The sequence below is a fragment of the Panthera leo genome, chromosome A3 (assembly GCF_018350215.1).
Source record: "Panthera leo isolate Ple1 chromosome A3, P.leo_Ple1_pat1.1, whole genome shotgun sequence".
Lineage (NCBI taxonomy): Eukaryota > Metazoa > Chordata > Mammalia > Carnivora > Felidae > Panthera > Panthera leo.
The window spans coordinates 61,867,518-61,889,110 of NC_056681.1; the positions used below are offsets into that span (position 1 = coordinate 61,867,518).

General features: G+C 39.0%; 1 protein-coding gene and 1 long non-coding RNA gene across 3 annotated transcripts in view; one reads left to right on the forward strand and one right to left on the reverse strand.

Moving 5' to 3' along the window:
- Positions 1-21,593, forward strand: part of TMEM131 (transmembrane protein 131) — a 237,656-nt gene that overhangs the window by 103,702 nt on the left and 112,361 nt on the right. The window contains exon 4 of the mRNA XM_042932060.1: positions 8,015-8,083. Coding sequence (XP_042787994.1) covers positions 8,015-8,083 — 69 coding nt within the window. The remainder of the gene's footprint in view (positions 1-8,014; positions 8,084-21,593) is intronic.
- On the reverse strand, positions 644-13,347 carry LOC122215967. Of its 2 annotated transcripts, none has more exons than XR_006200630.1 (4): positions 13,237-13,347; positions 6,227-6,277; positions 2,610-2,727; positions 644-1,558 (listed from the first exon to the last, which is right to left on the reverse strand). It is a non-coding gene; the product is annotated as an uncharacterized LOC122215967 (long non-coding RNA). The 2 variants fall into 2 exon arrangements; XR_006200629.1 differs by lacking the exon at positions 13,237-13,347 and adding an exon at positions 8,013-8,617.

A 21,593-nucleotide genomic window follows, 5' to 3' on the forward strand; every position in this document is an offset into this window, starting at 1 on the left:
ACAGGGCTCAAACTCAGTAGACCACAGATCATGATCTGAGCTGAAGTCAGACGCTTAACCAACTGAGCCACCCAGGCACCCCTGAAGAAATGAACTTTAAGTATAAAAACACAAAAAGTAAAAAGATGGAGTAGGGAACAACACTATCAGAGAAGTTAGACTTTAGTACAGGAAATATTATTAGAGATAAAGAAACACATTTTATTATTACAGAAGAGATAATGTATCATCCCAAGTCTGTATAAGTCTAAATATCAGAGTTTCCAAATACATGAAGAAAACATAAATGTTTTTTGTTCCAAATATTTGTTCCAAGTAAATGAAAAAAACAGAAATGAAGGCAAATTCACAATTATAGTTGGAGATTTCAAAATTCAGCTGTCAATAAAATAAACAGAAAATCAGTAAAGGTATAAAAGACTTGAACAACACTATCAACCAGCTTAACCTTGTAGGTATTTTTCTTCATAGATATTTATTGAACACTTCACCCAGCAATTGCAGATTATGTTCTTTAACACAGCAGAATTAAAATAGAAATCACTAACAATTTGGGAAATTTTTAAAATTGAAATTAAAGCCTATGACAGAATTCAACATCTATTCATAATTAAAAACACTGAGCAGACTAGAATTTCCTTGGTCTGATAAAGACCATCTGTGGAAAAACAACAGTTAACATGTTTCTTATGGTAAAAGATTCAGTGCTTTCTTTCTATTGAGAACAAGACAAGGATGTCCACTTTTATTTCTCTCCAGTATTGTACTGGATGTGCTAGTCAGTACATTAAGGCAAAAAATAGAAATAAGAGACATCATCTGGAAAGGGAGAAATGTGTTTGTCTACAAATAATATGATTGTGTGCATAGAAGATCCTAAAGAATATACCCAAAAAGCTTTGAGAATAAGTTAATTTAACAAGATTGAAGGATATATAGTACTTTTCTATATTCTAAGTGAAAAAGTAAAATGTTATATAAAAATGCCATTTACAGTAGCCTCAAAACATGTTACATACTTCAGGATGAATTTACAAAAAAAAAAAAAAAAAAAAAACCCAAAAAACAAAAAAACACCAAACTTTGAAACCCGTACACTGAAAACCATGTGGGAATTAGGAGCACCAACCCCCTGTCCAGTTGAGAATCCACTTATAATTTTTGACTTTCCAAAAACGTAACTACAGATAGCCTAATGTTGACCAGAAGGCTTATTGATAACATAAACAGTTGATTAACACATATATCATATGACCTGAGCTGAAACCAAGTGTCAGACACTCACCTTACTGAGCCACCCAGGTGCCCCCCCATTCTGTTTTCTTTTTGCTCCTCTTCTTGGATAATTCAAAATTACCTTTCAGTTCATTGATTCTTTCTTCTGATGGTCAGATCTGTTGCTGAAGCTCTCTGTTGAATTCTTCAGTCCAATTATTATATTCTTTATCTTTAGGATTTCTGTTTGGTTGTTGTTGTTTTTTTATAGTTTGTTTCTTTGTTGAACTTCTCATTTCATTCAGGCATTTTTTTTCTAATTCTGTTTAGTTACCTGTGTGTTCTTACAGAGACAGTTCTTTAGTCAGCTTAACTTGGGGTTCTTAATGAGTCAGCTGAAAGTGTCTTGAACAAGTGGGATTTACTATCCAGGTCGCTATTTGGCCAAGGATGCTTACTGAGCTCTGATGTCAGCAGGGGCACTGGCTGGGAATGGTTAGATAGGACTGCTGACTTAGTTCCCTGTCCATGCACAGCTAGAACATGGCCTCCACAGTGCTTGGATTCTCTGCCCATGTTTCTTGGTTGGGCAGGACTGGGTGCTATACTCAGCAGTTAGGCAGGACTATGAATTTGTTTCCCTGCCTGTATGGGGCCCTAAAACAGGCTCCCTAGCGATTATGACTTGATGGCTGGGGACCTGAATCTAGCAAGCTGCCCACCAAGCTCTCTGGCCAGATGGGGCCACCACTTCAGCTCTGCACATGAGCTAAGCCACTGGCTGGGTTCTCTGCTCAATTGTCCTTTTAAGCAGGGCTGCAGGTTAAGCTATGCAGCTTCCCAGATGTTCTGGTTAGGTTTCCTGGTTGCGTGGGGTGGAAGTTATATTCAACCCTAAACAGATCTTTTAATTTGCTTCCCAGCCCAGGTTGGGCTATAGAACAGGCTTGTGGCAGGTGTGGCTCATTGGGTAGGGATCTAAATCATGTGGAATTGTCCACCAAGCTCCCTGGCCAGACGGGCCGGTGGCTTGACTTTGCAGTTGGGCATAGCCACTGCCTAGGATCTCCACTTGGGTGTCATTGCTAGGAGGAGTGTGGTCTGTCAAGATCCAAGCACTGGTTGCTGTACATCCTTCCCTCCCTTGCATCCCAATCTGATCTCCAGTGGTCAAGACCCACAGGTTCACTCCTGCAGATTCCCCCAGTGGTCCCCTTGTGACAAGACCCAAGTGGGCCTTCTGGGAAGCAACCCATAACACTGAGGAAGCTGGACATCCACCTTGGTCTATATCTTTCCCACTGGAAAAACTGTAGGCCCAGGGTACTCTCTTAGTGTGGTTCTGTCCTTGCCTTGGAGAGGTGATGTGGTCAGAGTGTAGCCATTCCTCTTACCTTTCTAATGTAGTCCTTTTCAGTCTCTGTGGTCCAGGAGGGTTCTTCAGCCTCACTGCTGTGTTCTGGGATTTTCACAATAAGTGCCATGTCCATGGATAGTTGCAGGTTGGTCTTCCTGTGAAGGGTGCTACAGTTAACAACAACTTGAGTCACTGTCTCAGTGACATCACTCCCCAAAAGACAACATTTATAATAAGAAAAGGAGGAACAGGGAAAAGATATTCACAGTACACATATTTGACAAAGGGCATGTTATCTAGAATAGGTGAAGACCTCTTATAACTCAGTAAGACAAACACCCCTGTTAAAAAACTTTGAATAGACACTTTACAAAGGAAGATATCTAATTGAACAATAAATAAATGAAATGATATTCAACATTATTAGTCTTTAAAGAAATGAAAATTTAAGCTAAAATTTATAATTATGTGATTTATTTTAAGTCACTGTTTTTCAGCTGTCTCTAATAAGAATCATATTTGAGGGGCGCCTGGGTGGCTCAGTCGGTTGAGCGTCCGACTTCGGCTCAGGTCACGATCTCACGGTTCGTGAGTTCGAGCCCCGCGTCGGGCTCTGGGCTGATGGCTCAGAGCCTGGAGCCTGCTTCCGATACTGTGTCTCCCTCTCTCTCTGCCCCTCCCCCATTCATGCTCTGTCTCTCTCTGTCTCAAAAATAAATAAACATTAAAAAAAAAATTAAAAAAAAAAAAAGAATCATATTTGAAACTATTTTAAACTGTTGATGACTTTGAAAATTTTATATGTTAAGGTACTTTTCCCCTCTTATTTCTGCTTGCAGTACTTATTGTGGATCAAGATGCAAAAGAGTAGTAACCAAATGTGAGAATATAACTGGTTTCTGGGTTTTTTCTAGACTTAAGGAATCACATTCTGGAGGTGGGGCTCTGGAATCTGCATTTCTACAAGCGTTCTAGATGATTAAGAAAGATACAGGTAGACCACAGAGCATTCTTTAAGAAGTACTGGGCCAAAGAGTACCTTTTGTTTAGGTACTAATTGCCTTTAGGAAAACATTTTAAATTTCCTGGTTTAAACAAATTCCCAAAGCTCCAAGAAGGCTTTATTTGCTTCATTTGGGAGCTACCTGCTTAACTTGGACCTCACAGTCCACCAAGCAACATAGACCATGTCTCACAAGAAAGACTTTTTTGTATCTTCTCAGTTGTTCCCTTGCTTGAAGTCAGAAAATAGTCCTTATGCATCTCCTTATCCCCACATAAATAATAAAAGGAATAAAAATATTTGAGACTTTGAGAACAAATACAATCACTGTAGGAAGCATAAAATCATCCAATATGCTATTATGTCTCAGTCTGCTTCTTTGAAATTGGCAAAGAATACCATTTTTTACATTGCCTTTGCCCCAATTTATTTTTCAACATTAAAGACTTGCAAACATTTGCTTTCTGTTAATAAAACGCTAAACAATGTCATGCCCTTTTAAAAAAAGCGTAGTAGTGGGGCGCCTGGGTGGCTTGGTTAAGCGTCCAACTCCGGCTCAGGTCATGATCTCATGGTTTGTGGGTTCGAGCCCCGCATTGCGCTCTGTGCTGACAGCTCAGAGCCTGGAGCCTGTTTCAGATTCTGTATCTCCCTCTCTCTCTGCCCCTCCCCCACTCGCGCTCTGTCTCCCTGTCTCAAAAATAAATAAACATTAAAAAATTTTTTATTATTTTTTTATTTTTTTGACAGATAGAGACAGAGCATGAGCAGGGGAGGGGCAGAGAGAGAGGAGACACAGAATCTGAAGCAGGCTCCAGGCTCTGAGCTGTCAGCACAGAGCCCGACGCGGGGCTCAGACTCACAGACTGCGAGATCATGACCTGAGCCGAAGTCAGACACTCAACCGACTGAGCCACCCAGGCGCCCCTAAAAGAAATTTTTTGAAATAAGCATAGTAGCAAACATTTCCGTCAGCTGTGGATACATGACAGCTATGTCATTGAATTTTGGGTTTTTTTTTAAATAAGATTATACCTGTGACAACTTGTGTTGTACCCACTCAAATATTAAACTGTTTCTGAGACATAAATCTGCCGTTGTTTTGAAAATACATGTTTGTTTATGAGGGAATCATCTTTATGTATTTTTCCCCTCTCATATTTTGTGAGAAATCTGTAAATAACAAATGTCAGACACCACTTCTGTGGAGCACTTTTTGGGAGGTCTTAGCCCACTCAAAGCATAAAAAATGAAAACAAGGGGCACCCGGCTGGCTCAGTCAGATAAACATCTGACTTCGGCTCAGGTCATGATCTCACATTTGTGGGTTCAAGCCTTGCGTCAGGCTCTGTGCTGACAGCTCAGAGCCTAGAGCCTGCTTCGGATTCTGGGTCTTCCTCTTTCTCAGTCCCTCCCTCACTTGCGCCCTGTCTCTCTCTGTCTCTCAAACAATAAAACATTAAAAAAAAATTTTTAATAAATTTTTAAAAAATGGAAACAAGTTCTAAGGATTTAAAAGGAAGAAATAGAATTGCCATTGCTTGCAGATGATTTGTCTACAGAGGTAATCAAAGATAGTGATCATTTTGGCAGCACAGGTAGTGACAGGAAAATCTAAGGGAATCTATAGACAAACTATTAGAATCAACTTGCCAAAGTGACTTGGGTATGAGATCAGTACACAAAAATCAGTAACTTTAAAAAATAAAAATGTAAAAAAAAGTCATTAACTTTTTTTTTAAGTCAGTAACTTTTTTATGGAAAGTAATAACCATATATATCCAGCAGCCTACTTAACATCTCATTTAGATAAGACATCTCAAATTTAAATGTCTAAAGCCATAAGTACTCTTGAACATCTAAACTGTCTATCCTTCCTCACTTCTTACCCACACCTCCTATGTCATGACTACATATCTGGTTTCTCAGGCCAAAATTTTAGAATTAAGTCATTCTTGATTTCTCTCCTTTCTCTCATGTTCCAAAACCAATCCATCAGCATGACCTATTGCCTTTACCTTCCAAATACATTCAGAAAAGAGCCACTTCTCGCCACACTGCCTCGCACTCCCACAGACCACTGCTACCATCATCCCCTCTTGTCTGGACTACTGCGAGACTCCCTTGCTGTCACTCTGGGGCTCCTACAGCATACAGCATCTAGAATTAACCTTGTCAGATGTGTCAGATCACGTCACTCCCTTGCTGAAAACACTACAGAGGCTTTTTGTTACACTTAGAATAAAATGCAGGCTCCTGAAAGGAGACGTGGCCTTTGTACTTCTCTGATCTCAGCTCCTACTTCCACCCCCTCCTTCCCGTCACTCTGGCCACTTCGGCCCTCTGTTCTTCAACATGCCAAGGTATGTCTCCTTTCTTCCCCCGGATCTCCACCACTCAGGTCTTGGCTGCAGCACCCCTCCTCACAGAAGGCTTCTCTGTTCCTACCGTGTTTGGTCTGCCTCTTTGTATGTCCCATCATTACCTTGTAGGTTCTACTTTTGTCTCCCCTACTGGGATGTTAGTGCAATGAGAGCAGGCTCTTTGCCTTGTTCCCATAGCACTGGCCACTAGACAGCCCCAAGCATTCACTACCTTTGTGTTGAGTCAGTGGGGGTGTGCATGTTTTTTGTTTTTGTTTTTGATCTTACCTGACCACTTTAGATGCTTCCATTTGCAACTTGGGGAATAGATTCTCATTTCTGTGAGAGAGAAAAAAAAAAACAACTGTATTTTAATCTTCTTTATATTTCTAGCATCTAATACAGTCAATGTTTATATATATAAATTAATGACATATACATATGCTTCATGCATTATACTTTTCCCCCTTGATTGGATTAAGATTTTGTATGTTTGAGTTTCACACCCTTGAAACTGATGAGCTAGTCGGCATCCCTTGATTTAAAGGTGCCAGAGAGTATCCTTGTTATATCATGCCTAAGGAGAGCAGAAATCAAAAGAGAGTAGATTCTTTACCTCTCACTGCAAGTGGCTCCTGTCTTGGGGGCACTTGTGCCTTCTTTGTTCCAGTGTCTTTAGATTTTTGCAAAGTAGGATCTTAGATTTTTTGTAAAGTAGAATCTTAAATTTGCTGTTTTCCTCCTTATTTGTGTTTTTCATCTTTTCTGTTCAGCATATGTAGAGGGATTATCAAGCTAAAAACTCTTAGACATTACTTTTAGCACATTGATTCTACTACTCAGACTATGTAATCTTTGCAGAGTTGAGTTAAAGCTAAATTTGCAACATATTCTCAATGTCCTTGTCTATTTCTAATATATTTCTAATGTATCATTTGATGCTTGTGTTCTTGTGAATTATGGTAATGGAAATAAAGTCTTACAAAATGGTTTTGCTCTAACATCATTTCTTAAAATACAACAGAAAGATAAGCATTCACTATTTAGAAATGTTAGTGGCTTCCTGAATTTTTTACTTTCTCTGTGCTTAAACAGATGACTAGAGGCATGTGGACATCCCCACATCCTCCTGGTCATTTCTATATTGCATCATTGTTAGGGCGTGTCATGGTGATGTTTAGGAGGTTTGCTGTTCAGAAATCTGTTTTGGTGACAAGTTCTAGTATCAAGTGGGATAGTTAGAAATGATATTCATATATTTAGGCTAAGATGTTATAGATCAATGTGTTCCAAACTCTCAAATGAAAAAGCTATTTCAGTTCCTAAAACTTTGTCCCCAAATTCATTTTTGTTTAGTTCCTTTGACACTCTTGTTACAATGTGATTGTGGTTTTTGTCTGTATACTGTATTGTCTGCCAAGGATGTGTAGTTGTGTTGACTATTTATTGTTCATTGTGCATGTATCAAAAAATACAAGTGAACATATTTAGATATGTTGGTGTCAACTATATCAACCAAATAAATTTCAACATTGAATCTACTTGAGCATTTTCTGCTTTCACATACCTTTGAATAGGAAAAATACTCCCTTTTCTTCATTTTTTAAAATGTACATTTCTTGATTTCATCTAATAAGAAAAGTAATGCACAATCCTGATAGGACATTAGACTCCATTTTTCCTAAAGATGACAGTCTCCTTCCATCAAATATAAGAGATTTAAGGAAACATGGCATGTATTTTGATCTTCATAAAAGAGTTCATTATTTTCTAACTAACAGTGAGTTTTCTCTCTACAGTAAAATTGTCTTTGAGTATGTTCTCTCATCCTAGAGTGGACCAGAATGGAGACTAATGAACCATTCTGAGATTATTAGGGCACAAGCAGTATTCATGGCGACACCTGAGGGCAGGGAGAGGAGGTCGGCATACAACACCAAAATTGTTAGGCTCAAACACCGAGTATTCTTACTTAGAAGGTATTCTTTCTTGTGACAGAATTCAAGTGTCTGACTTCAGTTTGGGGATATATATTTTAAAGAATTATTTCTTACGCTGTTTTCTTTTTACTTACAGTATATCTCTGTACCGGGGTAATTGCAGACCTATACGATTTGAGCCACCAATGCTGGATTTCCATGAACAGTAAGTTTAAAATTTTCAGACCATAGTTTCTCATTAAACTATTATTTGTATTTTATGCATGCATTTGTCTTGCTTTTCACCCATGTTGTCTCTATGAGAAAGTTACATTCTCAAGTCGTCAAGGAAACCGTGTTGTTGAATATGGTTTGAAAATGGGAAGCAAGTATCTATTATGAGTATTAACTTCTGAAGTTTGAAAGATAACTACCTATAGAGTCCCTGGTTCAAAGGATCTTATATTCAGGAGCTGCATGAAACTTTTAGGTTACTTTTCTGATTAGCACTTTATCTCCACTTTTATTATTTAAGTTTTCCATGTGGATATAGAAAGATACAGTATTTATTTGTTTGCATGTGCTTTTAAAGTGCAAACTTCTATATATCACCAAATAAATATTATCAGTAACCCAAAAGGACAAACAAAAGAAAATCCTGCAGAGAGTTGTAATTCAACCACAGAATTGCTTCCTCAAACCAGATTTCTGGCTTCCCTTCTACCTCTGCGTATCAGGTTTTGCACATCTCAGATACACTGAGGAGAAGACAAGTCTTCATCTGTATTTGGTTCCAACCTAATTTAGCAAGTAGATAAAGAGAATATCTTAGTGATATAACTGCTAGAGTAATGACACTCTGGTAAGCTAGGAGAAAAAAAGAATTTGAAAGGTAAGTGATAGAGAAACTGTATGTAGATCTCTTTTGATTCAGTTAATGAAATTTGTAATTTTCTTTAGTGTTGTCAAAACTGTAATTAGTCATTTTTTATTATAGTAAACACATTAGGTTTGAATAATTTATTTCCAATCTCAAACCTGGAATAATCAAATACGCTAATTATATTTGTGTAGAACCATTTTAGAGTAGTTAGCATTAATAGTAAGATATCTGATAGCAGCCGCCATCTTCTAAGGAGATTATATTCTGACACAGATCATGGATTTGGGTGGTGGGAGTGCACAGAAAAGTTCGTGTGATTCTTTGGGCATTTCTAGATGGAATCAATATTTTGGAATAGTCATTATGTAAGCAAAATTGACTTCTGGGGTGTCTGGGTGGCTCAGTTTAAGCATCTGACTCTTGATCTCAGCTCAGGTCTTGATTTCAGGATCATGAGTTCAAGCCCCATATTGGGCTCCACACTGGGTATGGAGCCTACTTAGAAAAAAAAAAATTTGACTTCTGGGTGTTAGATTTAAAGACCATAATGTTCTGGGATGCCTGGGTGGCTCAGTTGGTTCAACGCCCAACTCTTGATTTCTGCTTAGGTCAAGATCTCACAGTTCGTGAGATAGAGCCCACATCAGGCTCTGCACTGACAGCACAGAGCCTGCTTGGGATTCTCTCACTCCTTCCCTCTCTGCCTGCCTCTCTCTGTCTCTCTCTCTCTCTCTCTCTCTCTCTCTCTTTCAAAATAAATAATAAACATTTAAACAAAGAAAGGACCATAGTGTTTAGATAGGAAACACATCACTATCATTTCTTATAAAAACAGTTTAGGTACAATGTCGAGATTGCAAGGAACATAAAGTAGAGCCTTAATCCATTCATAGTAATGTGTCACCCACAGTCTCCTTCTGTCAGATGTAAGAGATTTAAAGAAATATGGCACATACTTTGATCTTCATAAAAGAGTTCATTATTTTCTAACAGTGAGTTTTATCTCTACAGTAAAATTCTCTTTAAGTATGTTCTCTCATCCTAGAGTGGACCAGAACAGAGACTAATGAAGAAACATTCTGATATTAGGGCATGAGCAGTATTTATAGTGATGCATGAGGGCAGGGAGAGGAGGTCAACCTACAACACTGAAACTATTAGTCTCAAGCACCAGGTATTCTTACTTGGAAAGCTTAACAGTAACTATTCTGGAGAGATCTTGTCAAAAGTTATATCCAGCCCTTTTCACTTTATATAATTTGTTTTTTTAGAGAGTTTTATAAATTGTATACATCACTTGAGATAAAGACATTTTCAGCTGTACAAAATGCCTAAATAGAAATTAGGAATTCCTGTTCCAAATTCTCTCTCCCTGGATCCTTTAAATAATGCCCCATCCCTGAAATAGGAGAAATTGAGATAATGTCACACAGGATTCTGGACTAGTGATTTTAACCTTTTTTTGACCATGGGATCTTTTGAGGACTAGATGAAAGCTGTGAACCTCTTCCTTTCTCTCTCCAAACTCACACAAAGACACACAGTTGTATACAAATGGCATCTTGCACACAGGTTCAGGGATTTTCTAGACATCCCTCTCAAGGTCCATACCAGATCCTTCAGAGCTAGTGAGGAATTCCTGTTCTAGGCCACAGATTATTAAATCACCACCACAGAACTTACTGGGATTTTGCTTATTATGCTAGCAGTGCACGTCCACTGTAGTAAACTTAGAAGATACTTACCAAGGGAAAGAAGAAAATAAAAAATTACCAACAGTTCAGCCCCTCAGAAACATTAACATTGAACTTTTATAGCTCAAGTCCTTTTTCCATACCTCTATATTTATTTATCGAGTCACAAAAAACATAACCATATTTTCTGAACACAAACTGTTTTATAACCTGCTTTCTAAACATAATACAGTGTATTTTCTTCTTTATTCCATTGAATTATCTGTTACTTTATTTTATGGTATTAAAGGACATTAAATTGTAAGGATAGATCTGTTAAATTCATTTATTTTTTTTATATTGTTTTAAGTTTAATTCTTACCAGTGCTGAAGCTAATGATTTAAATACAACATGACTATATCCTCAGGAGAAAGTCCTAAGAATGGAGTTGTAAGATGAAATGATATGCAGAATATAAAGGTTTTCAATTAATATTTAGGCTAGAGAATAATTTGGTGTCATGCACAAAGAGAACTGGTAAGAATAAGTGAATTAATGTGTGACTAGAGAGGAAATAGATGGGATTTCCTTAAGAGCCTGGAACTGAAATCTCATGAGCTGAGAGAAAGTGTGGAAGTTTATTGAAAGTGTGTGAGTGGACAAGTGAACTCCAGTGCAAGCAAGGCTCAGGCAATACAGTGAAGAAAATTATATGAAGCCTAGCATGAGGTCCTAGGTATAGCACAGGAAATGAATATAGTAGGTATACTAGACTATTCCCTAAGCCAGCAAATTTACATGCTACTCCCACAATAGTGGAAAGGAAAAAAAAAAAAAAAAAAAGCCATTCTACCATTTTAAACTTCTCTTTGTCCAGTCTGAGAGCACTGAATGGAGTTTGTTTTTTCTCACAAAGGTAGAAGTGGATCTGTAGAAGTAGGAGTTGGGGGCAGATGTGAACACATGTATATTAGGGTTCAGTCAGAGTTTTTATATGACTGTGTGAGTACATATATGTGTGGAGTTTTTATGAGGAATTGGTTTATACAGTGTGGTAACTGGTTAAGCCCAAAGTGTACAGGGGCAAGCAGTCAGGAATGGAAGATCATGAGTAGTCTGGAACCCCAGGGGCAGGAACTTAAAGCTTGATATCCACAGGCAGGTTCTCAGGGAAGATGCTGAGGAAGCAGAACAATTGCAGATCCATCTGTTACTTGGAGTCTCTTAGGTAAGGCCTAACTTCTCTTTGAAAGGGCTTCCAACTAGTTAAAAGAGGTCTACATAATCTCTCTTTTAATTAATTTGAAGTCAGCTGCTTAGGGACTTGAATTATCTCTGCAGAGTCCCTTCCCAGCAGCGCCTACATTGGTGTTTGAGTGAATAACTGGGAGAGGGTATATGTATGCTACAAAATGGCGGCTGCCTCCCTTCCATGTTCCAGCTCTCAGGAGAGAGCATCACGTGGAACCCACCCTACGCAGAAATGTATGAGGGAATTCTGGGGACTATAGTTCAGCCCACTCCAGTTCATAGACCACAAAGCCACCACATGGATGTAAACAAAGAGGTTACTAAATTTTGAATTTTGACCCTACAAGATTGCAGATAATGTGACTGGAAGAATTTGCCCAGCAGTTTAGAGCTAAGTTTCTTTTTATGAAACTTGAAAGTAGTTTTAGTACAAAGAGAATGAAGTTGTGCGTTTTCACTGCAGAAAGTAAATTTTCAGTGGGTTAGGAAGTAACTGATTGTTACTAAAGGATTTCAGGGAACAGATTTTTTTTTTCCACTCTAAAAAAGAGACTTAAGAAAGAAATACCTCTCTTCCATGCTGAATATTGTCTGCAGGCAATACCTGGGGTACTGTGGGAACCATGTTGCAATTAGGGGTGCTAGTCTAAGGATAGAGCCAGAAAAATTTGTCTGAAAGTGGAAAAGTGGAAAGAACTTGCGTCCTTGATTATAGTGTTGAATTAATCGACCCTGGAACTGCCCTACTTTAGGTCTTCTTGTTGGATAACACTAATCTTGTCTTTCTTGATCTCTTGTAGAGTACGTGGCACCGCTGACTTCTTCCTCCTTCTCAGATCTTTGTCGGCCTCTATCCTTGTGAACTCACTCTGTGTTTTTCTCCTGTGTCTAAAGCTCTTTTTTTGTAGTCTCTTTCAGGGTTCTGTTCCCTGTCTGTCCCCTAACTATAGCTGCTTCTCTTTCCTCAGCCCCTTTTAGCCAACTCCACGTTTTTTACGGGGTGATCTCTTCCATGCCCTTGGCATATGCCTATGGTTTCCCAATCTGTGTCTCGCCCCTCTCCCCCTACCACTTCCCTTGTGTTTGCAACAACACCTTAAACTCAGTGTGCCCTGCTTTTCTGTATTTCCAATCTCTGTGAATGGTACCAGTTAGTCACCAAAGCCAGAAATCCTGATGCTTTCTGGATTCTTTCCTTTACCTCAAAGCACTCCATCCCTTCCCTCCCCCCCCAAAATCCATTACCAGAATTTTATCAATTGTTCATATCTGCTTTTCTCTAATCTTGATTTCTCACCTTTCTCCTCTTAATTCAGGCCCTCTCATCATTTCTTATCTAGACTCTTACCACATGCCTGCCTTTTTCCAATTTATGATCTATACTATCAACAGAGAAATCTTTTTACTATCCAAATCTAACCATGTCATTTCCTGTATGCTTTCCCACAAAAAATCCTTTGATGGTTCCTGATGTCTTTAGGATAAATACTGAATTTCTCAATATAAAATCTGTCCTTTACGTTTCTCCTGTACGACCCCACCCTAAACCACCCCTGTGGAGCACTACTTACCATTTCCTGAAGTAACTGGGCTTTCCAAGCTCAGGCATGTTGTACATACTTTGAGTCTCCCCTGTAAAAAGAATTCTGTGGACACTTTCATATAATAAAAAAAAAAAAAAAAAAAAAAGGAGAAAGGACAGGTAATAAATGTGCCCTTAACCTAAATTCAAAAATAAATATTTTTGCCATATTTACTTCATATTTTTGCCCATTTTAAATCATTTGAGAGTAGTGGACATAATGCCATTTTACTCCAATACTCTTGAGCACACATTTCCGTATATAAGAACATGCTACATAGCTATAGTAGTATTACTTGTAAGAAAATTAACAGTAGTTACCGGATGCCTTTAATCCCTCTGTTTTGGTTAGTGCTGTAGTTGTTTGGTTCTAAGTAATAGAAATCTGACTGAAACTACAGAGGCAAAAATGAACATATATTGGAAGGAATACTGAGGACTGTAATATATCTGCAGAAAGGTCAGAGATACAGCTATGACCCAGAGACAACAGGATCCATGTTATCACACCGCCAGAGGTCTTCTCTCAGTCTTGTATCTCTGCCCCACTCTGTATTGGCTTATTCTCTCCCACTGCCAATATCTTTTTCCTATGACGATGAAAACAAATCCACTGACTGCTCTTCAGACCTATATTCTGTAGCCTCCCTCTATCACCACATTCATAGCTTCTTTTCCCTTAGTTTGAAAAATCTCAAGAGTAGCACACTGATCACCTATGGTTAGATCATGTATGAACCCCACCAGACAAACAAGGAGAGTATTTGATAGTGAACATACCTTCCAGGTGTTGTCCCTATGTTTATAAGGGTTTCACCCAGTGCAGAGAAATCATACAATGGGCAGATACTCCAGTTGGAGTCCACTACAACCTCCTTGGCCTGTTGAATCCCTAATGACCTTTAGTACTGTAGAGTACTCCTCTTCTCTGTACAGCAAGCCTTCCCCAGCCTGCCTAGCAGAGGTCGAAAGTGCCTTCTGTCTGCTTCCATGGTGTTGTGTTCACCTCACAGAGGTGGGGTGGATCCCGACCCAAAGTTTGGGTCAGCTGTCAAGACTGATAATGTCACATGCACACACACCAAGTTTATTATATTCACAGAATGAAGCATGCAGGGTGGGCTCCCCAGCAAGTCTGAAAAATGCCCTTTAGAGTGCAGAGAAAGGAGACTAGCTTGGCTTTTATTGGCAGGAAGGAGTTGGGGAGGCTGGGGCAAACTTGCAAAGTTTGAACTTCTCACTAGATCCGAGAGAGAGAGAGAGAGAGAGAGAGAGAGAGAGAAAACTGGCTTTCTTATCTGCTTGCCCAGGTGTGGGATGTAATCAAACATCAGAAATGAAATTAGAGTCTTCATTACTCATGACATCTACTGACTTATGTCAGTGTGCTGGGTTTTGCTCTAATTGTCTGTTTAGATGTCTGTTTCCCTGCTAGACCAGGCTATGAAGATAATTTACCTATTTATTTTTGTGTCTCTGGTACATGTTACACACTCAACACTTCTGAAAAATTTTATTTTAGAAAGAGAACATGAGTGGGAGAGAGGGGCAAAGGAGAGAGAGAGAGAGAGAGAGAGAGAGAATCCAAAGCAGGCTCCACGCTCAGTACAGAACCCAACACAAGGCTTGATCCCACGGCCCTGGGATCATAATCTGAGCCAAAACCAAGAGTTGGACGCTCAACCCAATGAGCCACCCAGGTGCACCACACTTAACACTTACATATGGTACATTATCTTATTTAAAAAAAATTTTTTTAATGTCTATTTTTGAGAGAGAGACAAAGACAGAGCACGAGCCAGGGAGGGGCAGAGAGAGAGGGAGATGCAGAATCTGAGGCAGACTCCAGGCTCTGAGCTGTCAGCACAGAGCCTGACATGGGGCTCGAACCCACGAACCATGAGATCATGACCTGAGCTGAAGTCTGATGCTTAACCGACTGAGCCACCCAGGTGCCCCTTCAGTAAATTAAGTCCAGCAAGATTGCCTATTGATTTCTTGATTTCAGTTAACTTAATTTTACATTCTCAAGTGATTTTGTCAGACTACAATGAATATTTGTTACACCTTTTCTACTTGATCCGGCAGTGTACTGACTTAATGCCCATGCTGGAAATGTTTCATTGTCTTGATATGTATAGCAATAATTTAAGGACTTGAGAAGAATATCCTTAACAGAACACTTTACAGTATTTTTCCAAAAAGTGTAAGTAGTTATCATTGCTTACTACCTTGACTCACACACTGAAGTTTTGCCTTGTATGTTTTCTGTGACCTATTTCCATTGCTTGTGGTCATTTTTGGTAAATCGATTTTAAAACACCCTTTGCAGTATCTGGAACAACTTTCAATTGGATAGAATTTACCATTCCAAGTTGTATCTGATGGTCATCCAGGGCTTCCAGGAGAGTTTCAGGCCTCTTAGCAAGGATGCCACTCTAGTACCCTGGCTGCTTTCTAGACCCCCCTGTAACTGACTCCTCTCACTACTTTGCTCATTCCTACTGCCCTCTAGAGCTTCTTTCGTAGTAAATCATGTTAACTTTCTTCAAAAATAGGCTTTCTTTGTTTTCATCTGTTACATTTCAATTGATTCTGTAATTCTACCTCTTTTCCCCTCACCCCTTCCTTCCCCCCATCTCTCTATTAACAGTTAGTTGGAACAGTCTGGGCATGGCCACCTCCCCGCATCCCTCTGCACCCCCCTCAGTTATTTATGCCAGTGCTGTTAAATATTTTTCTGTTTCCATAACAACAACTTTTTTCAAACATTTCTTGCAGAGTGCAGAAAGATGCTTTGGGTGGAAACTTGGTTTGCTGAGTTCTTTGGTTTATGTAATTATTAAGTACAGAAAATCTTGATTTCAAATCTAAAGCTTAAAATGGAGACCTAATGGCTTGAAGAAAAATGGAAACTGTTGCTTAAAATGGAGGTCTTTATTTTCAAGTTAAATTCAGTTCTTGAAAGGTGTTTCTTCCAGTCACTTTTTCATAGTCCAGTAAAATCAGGTAGGTTCTCTTCTAAAGAGATGTTTGGTGCCTTTTAGCTTTTCAAGTTTCTAACTATTCCACCAACAGCCCCCTCAGCCCTCAATCTAAAATGTGCTTAAGAAGATGTTCAGATTTTGTGGTAATTGAGTGGTACAGAGTACTGCATATTGATTTGACCCAGTTTCCTGCCAAAAGTTGTGTTTGGTAGAGTGCTGTGTCACTGTCATTCATAAGGTTTGTCTGAGGGCACTTGCTCAGCCATTTCTTCAGCTGTTTCCTGGCATTGCATTGTCTTTCTGTGGCATGGGAAACTTGCCATTGACCACAAAATTGCAGCTTACTTTTCAAGCCAGTCTCTAGTTCATAACTTCTTCTTCCTAATTCTTTTGTGCCTCAGACTCTTCTAAAATATGGACAGTCAGTAGCTCTGCACAGACAGCACAGAGAACAGCTGTGTATTTGATTCCACTTGGTTTATCTATAAATAATTCACACTGTCCTCTTTGGCCCTCCTTTGGTCTTTGGAGTAGGTGACAATGGAAACAAACAGAACTGGCACTGTAAGCATTTGAAAATCTTTTTTTAATTTTAAAATCTTACTGTCTAGGAGCGCCCAGGTGGTTCAGTCGGTTAAACATCTGACTTTGGGTCAGGTCATGATCTCATGGCTCGTGAATTTGAGCCTCATGTCGGGCTCTGTGCTGACAGCTCAGCCTAAAGCCTGCTTCGGATTCTGTCTCTCTTTCTCTTTCTGCCCCTCCCCCGCTCATGCTCTGTCTCTCTCTGTCTCTCAAAAATGAATAAACGTTAAAAAAAAAAAATTTAAATCTCACCTGTCTAGCCAAGTGTCTCGCATGCTGTTTATGACGGGCAGAATTCTAAGATGGCCTCCCAAATTCCTGGCCTCCAGGGTGCACACACACACCTTCTCCCAGTCAAACATGAATCTAGATGTTGCTGTGAAGGATTTTGGAAATGTAATTAAGATCCCAAATCAGTTGGCCTTTAAAACAGGGAAATAATCTGTGAGGCTGAGATGATGTCATGAGCCCTCCACATTTGGCTGTAAGAGTCATAGACAGAAATGGCAGTGATTTCAAGGGAGGTGTTGATGTAAGGGAGTTTGTTGTGCCGGTTTTGGAAATGGAGAGGGCCATATGGCAAGAGACTGGGAGCAACCTAAATATCGCCAATAACCTGAATGAGCCTGGAAGATGTGTGAGTGAGACCCTGAGCAGATCAAGCAGTCATGCTGGGCCTGGACTTCTGATTTACAGACCTATAAGATAATAAATGGGTGTCATTTTAAGCCTCTAAGTTTGTGGTAATTTGTTGTGTAGCAGAAAACTAATTGTGCTGCTTATTTATTTACAAGTAAGCATGCATTAGTACTTGACCAGAGTTTTTCATGGTTTAGTGTGACTTCTCTTTTCAGTCTCCCATTTTATCATGGATTCTGTTCACAACTCCAAGGGAAGAGAAGAGAGGGAGAGGGAGGGGCAGGGGAAGCTGTTTTAATATGAAGTCTGTAAGCAGTTCTGTCCTAGGAGGACTCCTTCTGCTTCCTGTGGTGTGGACTGCCCAGAGCTGCAGGAAGCCTACTCTGTCCAAGCCTGCATAACTAGAGTGGCCTACTGATACCCTTCCTGAGATGTTCCCTCTGTTCTTGTTACTACTAACTTCTTTGAACAGCACGAGTAGATGACCCTTCTCCCCTGAGCAAAGATTCATTTCTGTAGGGTGTGTCATTTCCTCTTTGATCCCTGGAAGAAAGGGCAAGACCAGCCTCAGCAGCATTGCAAATCAAGCATTCTGATCCACTACCCCCTGCCAGGCTCCTTATGCCTCCAAGCTTGTTTCCTTACCCCGGAGTCCTCTCCTACAGAAGGCCATCTTCAGTCGTCTTCTTGAAGGATCCCCCAGATTACCCGTCTGTCTTATACCGTGTCTTCTTTATCTTAACTGAGATTGATTACACTGAGGTCATTGGAGGGAAAACGGGAAGATCGAATTCATAGGGAGTGAATGACTGGTTGCCAGTCACCCTGCAGGACATTTGAATTGTGAAAGAGTGTAGTGGTAAACTTTCAGGATATAAGGACATTTTTGTTTCCGTGTACTGTTATTCTATTTACATATCTATATAAAGCTTGAGAAAAAGGAATTTTATCTTCCATGTTGTCTTTGTACAGCTCCCTGCAGCATCACACACAAAATTTGAGACCCCAGCTGGCTCTGTACCTATTTCCCTAACTGTTTCATGGTCCTGTGACCCCCACCTGCACTTGATGAGCCTGTTGGTTAAGGGGTCTAGCTCCCGAGAAAGTCTCAGGAGCAAGAGGAATTCCACTCAGTTTGAAGAGCTTCTGAGGGCGATCAGCTTCCTACTTCCTAACCCTAAATGTGTTGTTATAAGCCTCCTGCAGATACCCCTCTGCCCCTGCCTCAGGACCTAAGCCCTGGTTCTGCCTTTGGTTTTTTTTTTCCTCACAGTTGGACTCTTAAGCCACAGAAAGATTGTAGACCTCATGGTGGCTGGACTGTAAGCCATGAAATTATTTTGGACCAGTCTTTTGCTTCTACATCCTTCCCACTTGTGACAAGAGTTTGTAGCATCTGCAGTGTTGAGCTCTCAGAAGGGAAATATGACTTGGTGTTTAGCCCTTAGAGGCACCAGAAAACATTAACCTCAACAAGAAAACTTCATGTCTCATTATAAAGAAATTCTCAAATGATGTGTGAAATAAACCATAGTGTAAACCATTAATCAAAACCTTTAAAATGGGTTAAGTGTTATAAAAGACAGCGAATAGTTCTTTACAAATTGGTAAACCTTATCTAGATGAACCTGACTTTTTGTGTAATATGGAACAAGAGACTGTCATTCCATTGTAGAAAAGACAAAATGTTTAAAATAATCCAAGATTAGGGGCGCCTGGGTAGCTCAGTCATTTAAGCCTCCAACTCTTGATTTCTGCTCAGGTCATGATCTCACGGTCGTGAGATTGAGCCCCACTTCAGGTTCCACACTGAGTGTGGAGTCTGCTTAAGATTCCCTTCCTCTCCCTCTGCCCCTCTGTCACTTGCACTCTTTCTCTCTCTCAAAAAATAAAATTTTAAAAATGACAACATTTAAAATAATCCAAGATTAAAGTATAGACAAAGCTGCAAAAAAAATGAGTAAAGGGGTGGTAAATTGATTTTGATGTTGATTTAGATGATAAGGAATTTGAAAATCAGGTGAAATAATGTGACTATATTAAAAGTCAGATTCAATACATGAAATTCTGACCAACTTTTGACTTTAAGGATTTTGGAGAAAAAAAAAAGTGAAGCCCTAATGAGGACGTTAAACAGAAACCTTAAGGAAACAAACTAATCTTTCTACTTGGACAATAAAATGACCTTTGATTTTATTTATTGTAATGTTTAATTATAATACTTCTGTCCTGAGTTCTCTAATATTCTGTTTTGTGTAGCATTTGTTAAAGTACTTTTCAAATTGAATTCTTGGGAGATCATATTTAATATATGGGCTCTCTCTTGACTAAACAGGATTCAGCATCGTACAGTTATATAAGAATCACCTGTAAAAATAAGCCAACATCATGATAAAGCTGGCTTACATGTAGGCCTTCAGCAAATACCTTTTAACTCATTGACCTCAAGTAACAAAACCATCTTAACTGATGGTCACTCTAAACCAAAAAAAAAAAAACCCTCCAAATCTTTATTCTAGTTTTATATGGTGATGCTTAATAATTATAGAGTAGTATTGCTTTCCATAGTATTCTCATTACTTTACCATAATGCTGTTTACTTTTTTTCATGAAATATACACATAGAAAAATGCATAAAGTATATATGTAGTTTTACATATGCTACCCAGTCAGATATTATTATATATTTTTAGTTTATGTAATTATGTTTCAGTATACAGATACTGTGATATAGATCATTCTGGGGGGGTTTTTTTGTTGTTGTTGTTTTGTTTTGTTTTTTTTGGCTCTATTGAGATGTAATTAACATAACATTGTAAAAGTTTAGGTACACAACATATTGATTTGATATACTTACACATTACAAAATGATTAACATGGTAAGGTTAACACTGTCGTCACAGCACATAATTACCACTCTCTTTTGTGGTAAGAACATTTAAGGTTTTAGCAACTTTCAAGTACATAATACAGTATTAACAACTATAATCACTATACTGGACATTAGAACCCTAGAACGTATTCATCTTCTAACTAGAGGTTTGTACTCTTTGACCAACATCTCTCTCTTCGCTCCCCCCCTTTACCCCTGGTAGCCACCAGTGTTTGTCTTTCTCTGTCTAACTTCATTTAGCATAATGCCCCCAAGGTCCATCCATGTTGTTGCAAGTGGCAGGATGTCCTTTCTTGTGGCTGAATAATATTCCATTGCATATAAGCATACCATATCTTCTTTATCCATTCATCCATTGACAGACACTTAGATTATTTCCATTCCTTAGCTATTGTGAGTAATGCTGCAGTGAACATAGGAGTGCAGATATCTCTTTGAGATCTTGTTTTCATTTCCTTTGGATATGGGAAGAAATAAGATTGCTGGATCATGTGGTAATTCTGTTATTAACTTTTGAGGAACCTCCATATTGTTTCCATAGTGGCTGCATAGTTCCTTCTTTTTCTTACCTTTTTAAAGCTTCATTTTTGTTAGATGTCCATCTGTTCTCTTATTTCTAACCATAGCAAAGAATCCACATTTTACCCATAACTCCTTCTTCAGTGGCTATACATATTATCTCTAATACCCTACCGCCACAAACAGCCCTGCAGTGAATACTCTTGCAGGTTCACTTATGGACTTTCATGAGGATTTCTTTGGAATATAAGGCCAGGAGAGGAATGCATAGGTCATAACGTGTGAGTACACTTCACTGTCTAGGTGTTGCCTGGTTGCTTTTGTGCTTATCTGTGCCTTCCTATATTTCCACATCCCCTGTATTTGTACTAATGCTTAACATCAGCCAACTTTCTGTTTTTGCTAGTTAAATAGGGATAATGTGGTACTTCATCATTAATTTTGTATTTCTCTGATTGCTATTAAGTTACAGTATCCATCTTTTTATATGCTTATTGGCCTTTTGGGTTTCCTCTTCTGTGAATTGCCTGTTCATATCTTTTGACCTTTTTACTTTCGGGATTCTTACTAACTTGTTAGAAATTCCTTTTGTAAGCTAGAAATAACTTTAAAGTCTAAAGATATATTTAGATATTGTAAATATCTTTTCCCAGCTTGTCACCTGTTCACTTTTCCCATCCCATACTTTGTTGAATCAGGAAGTCTTAATGTTTTCCCCAAATT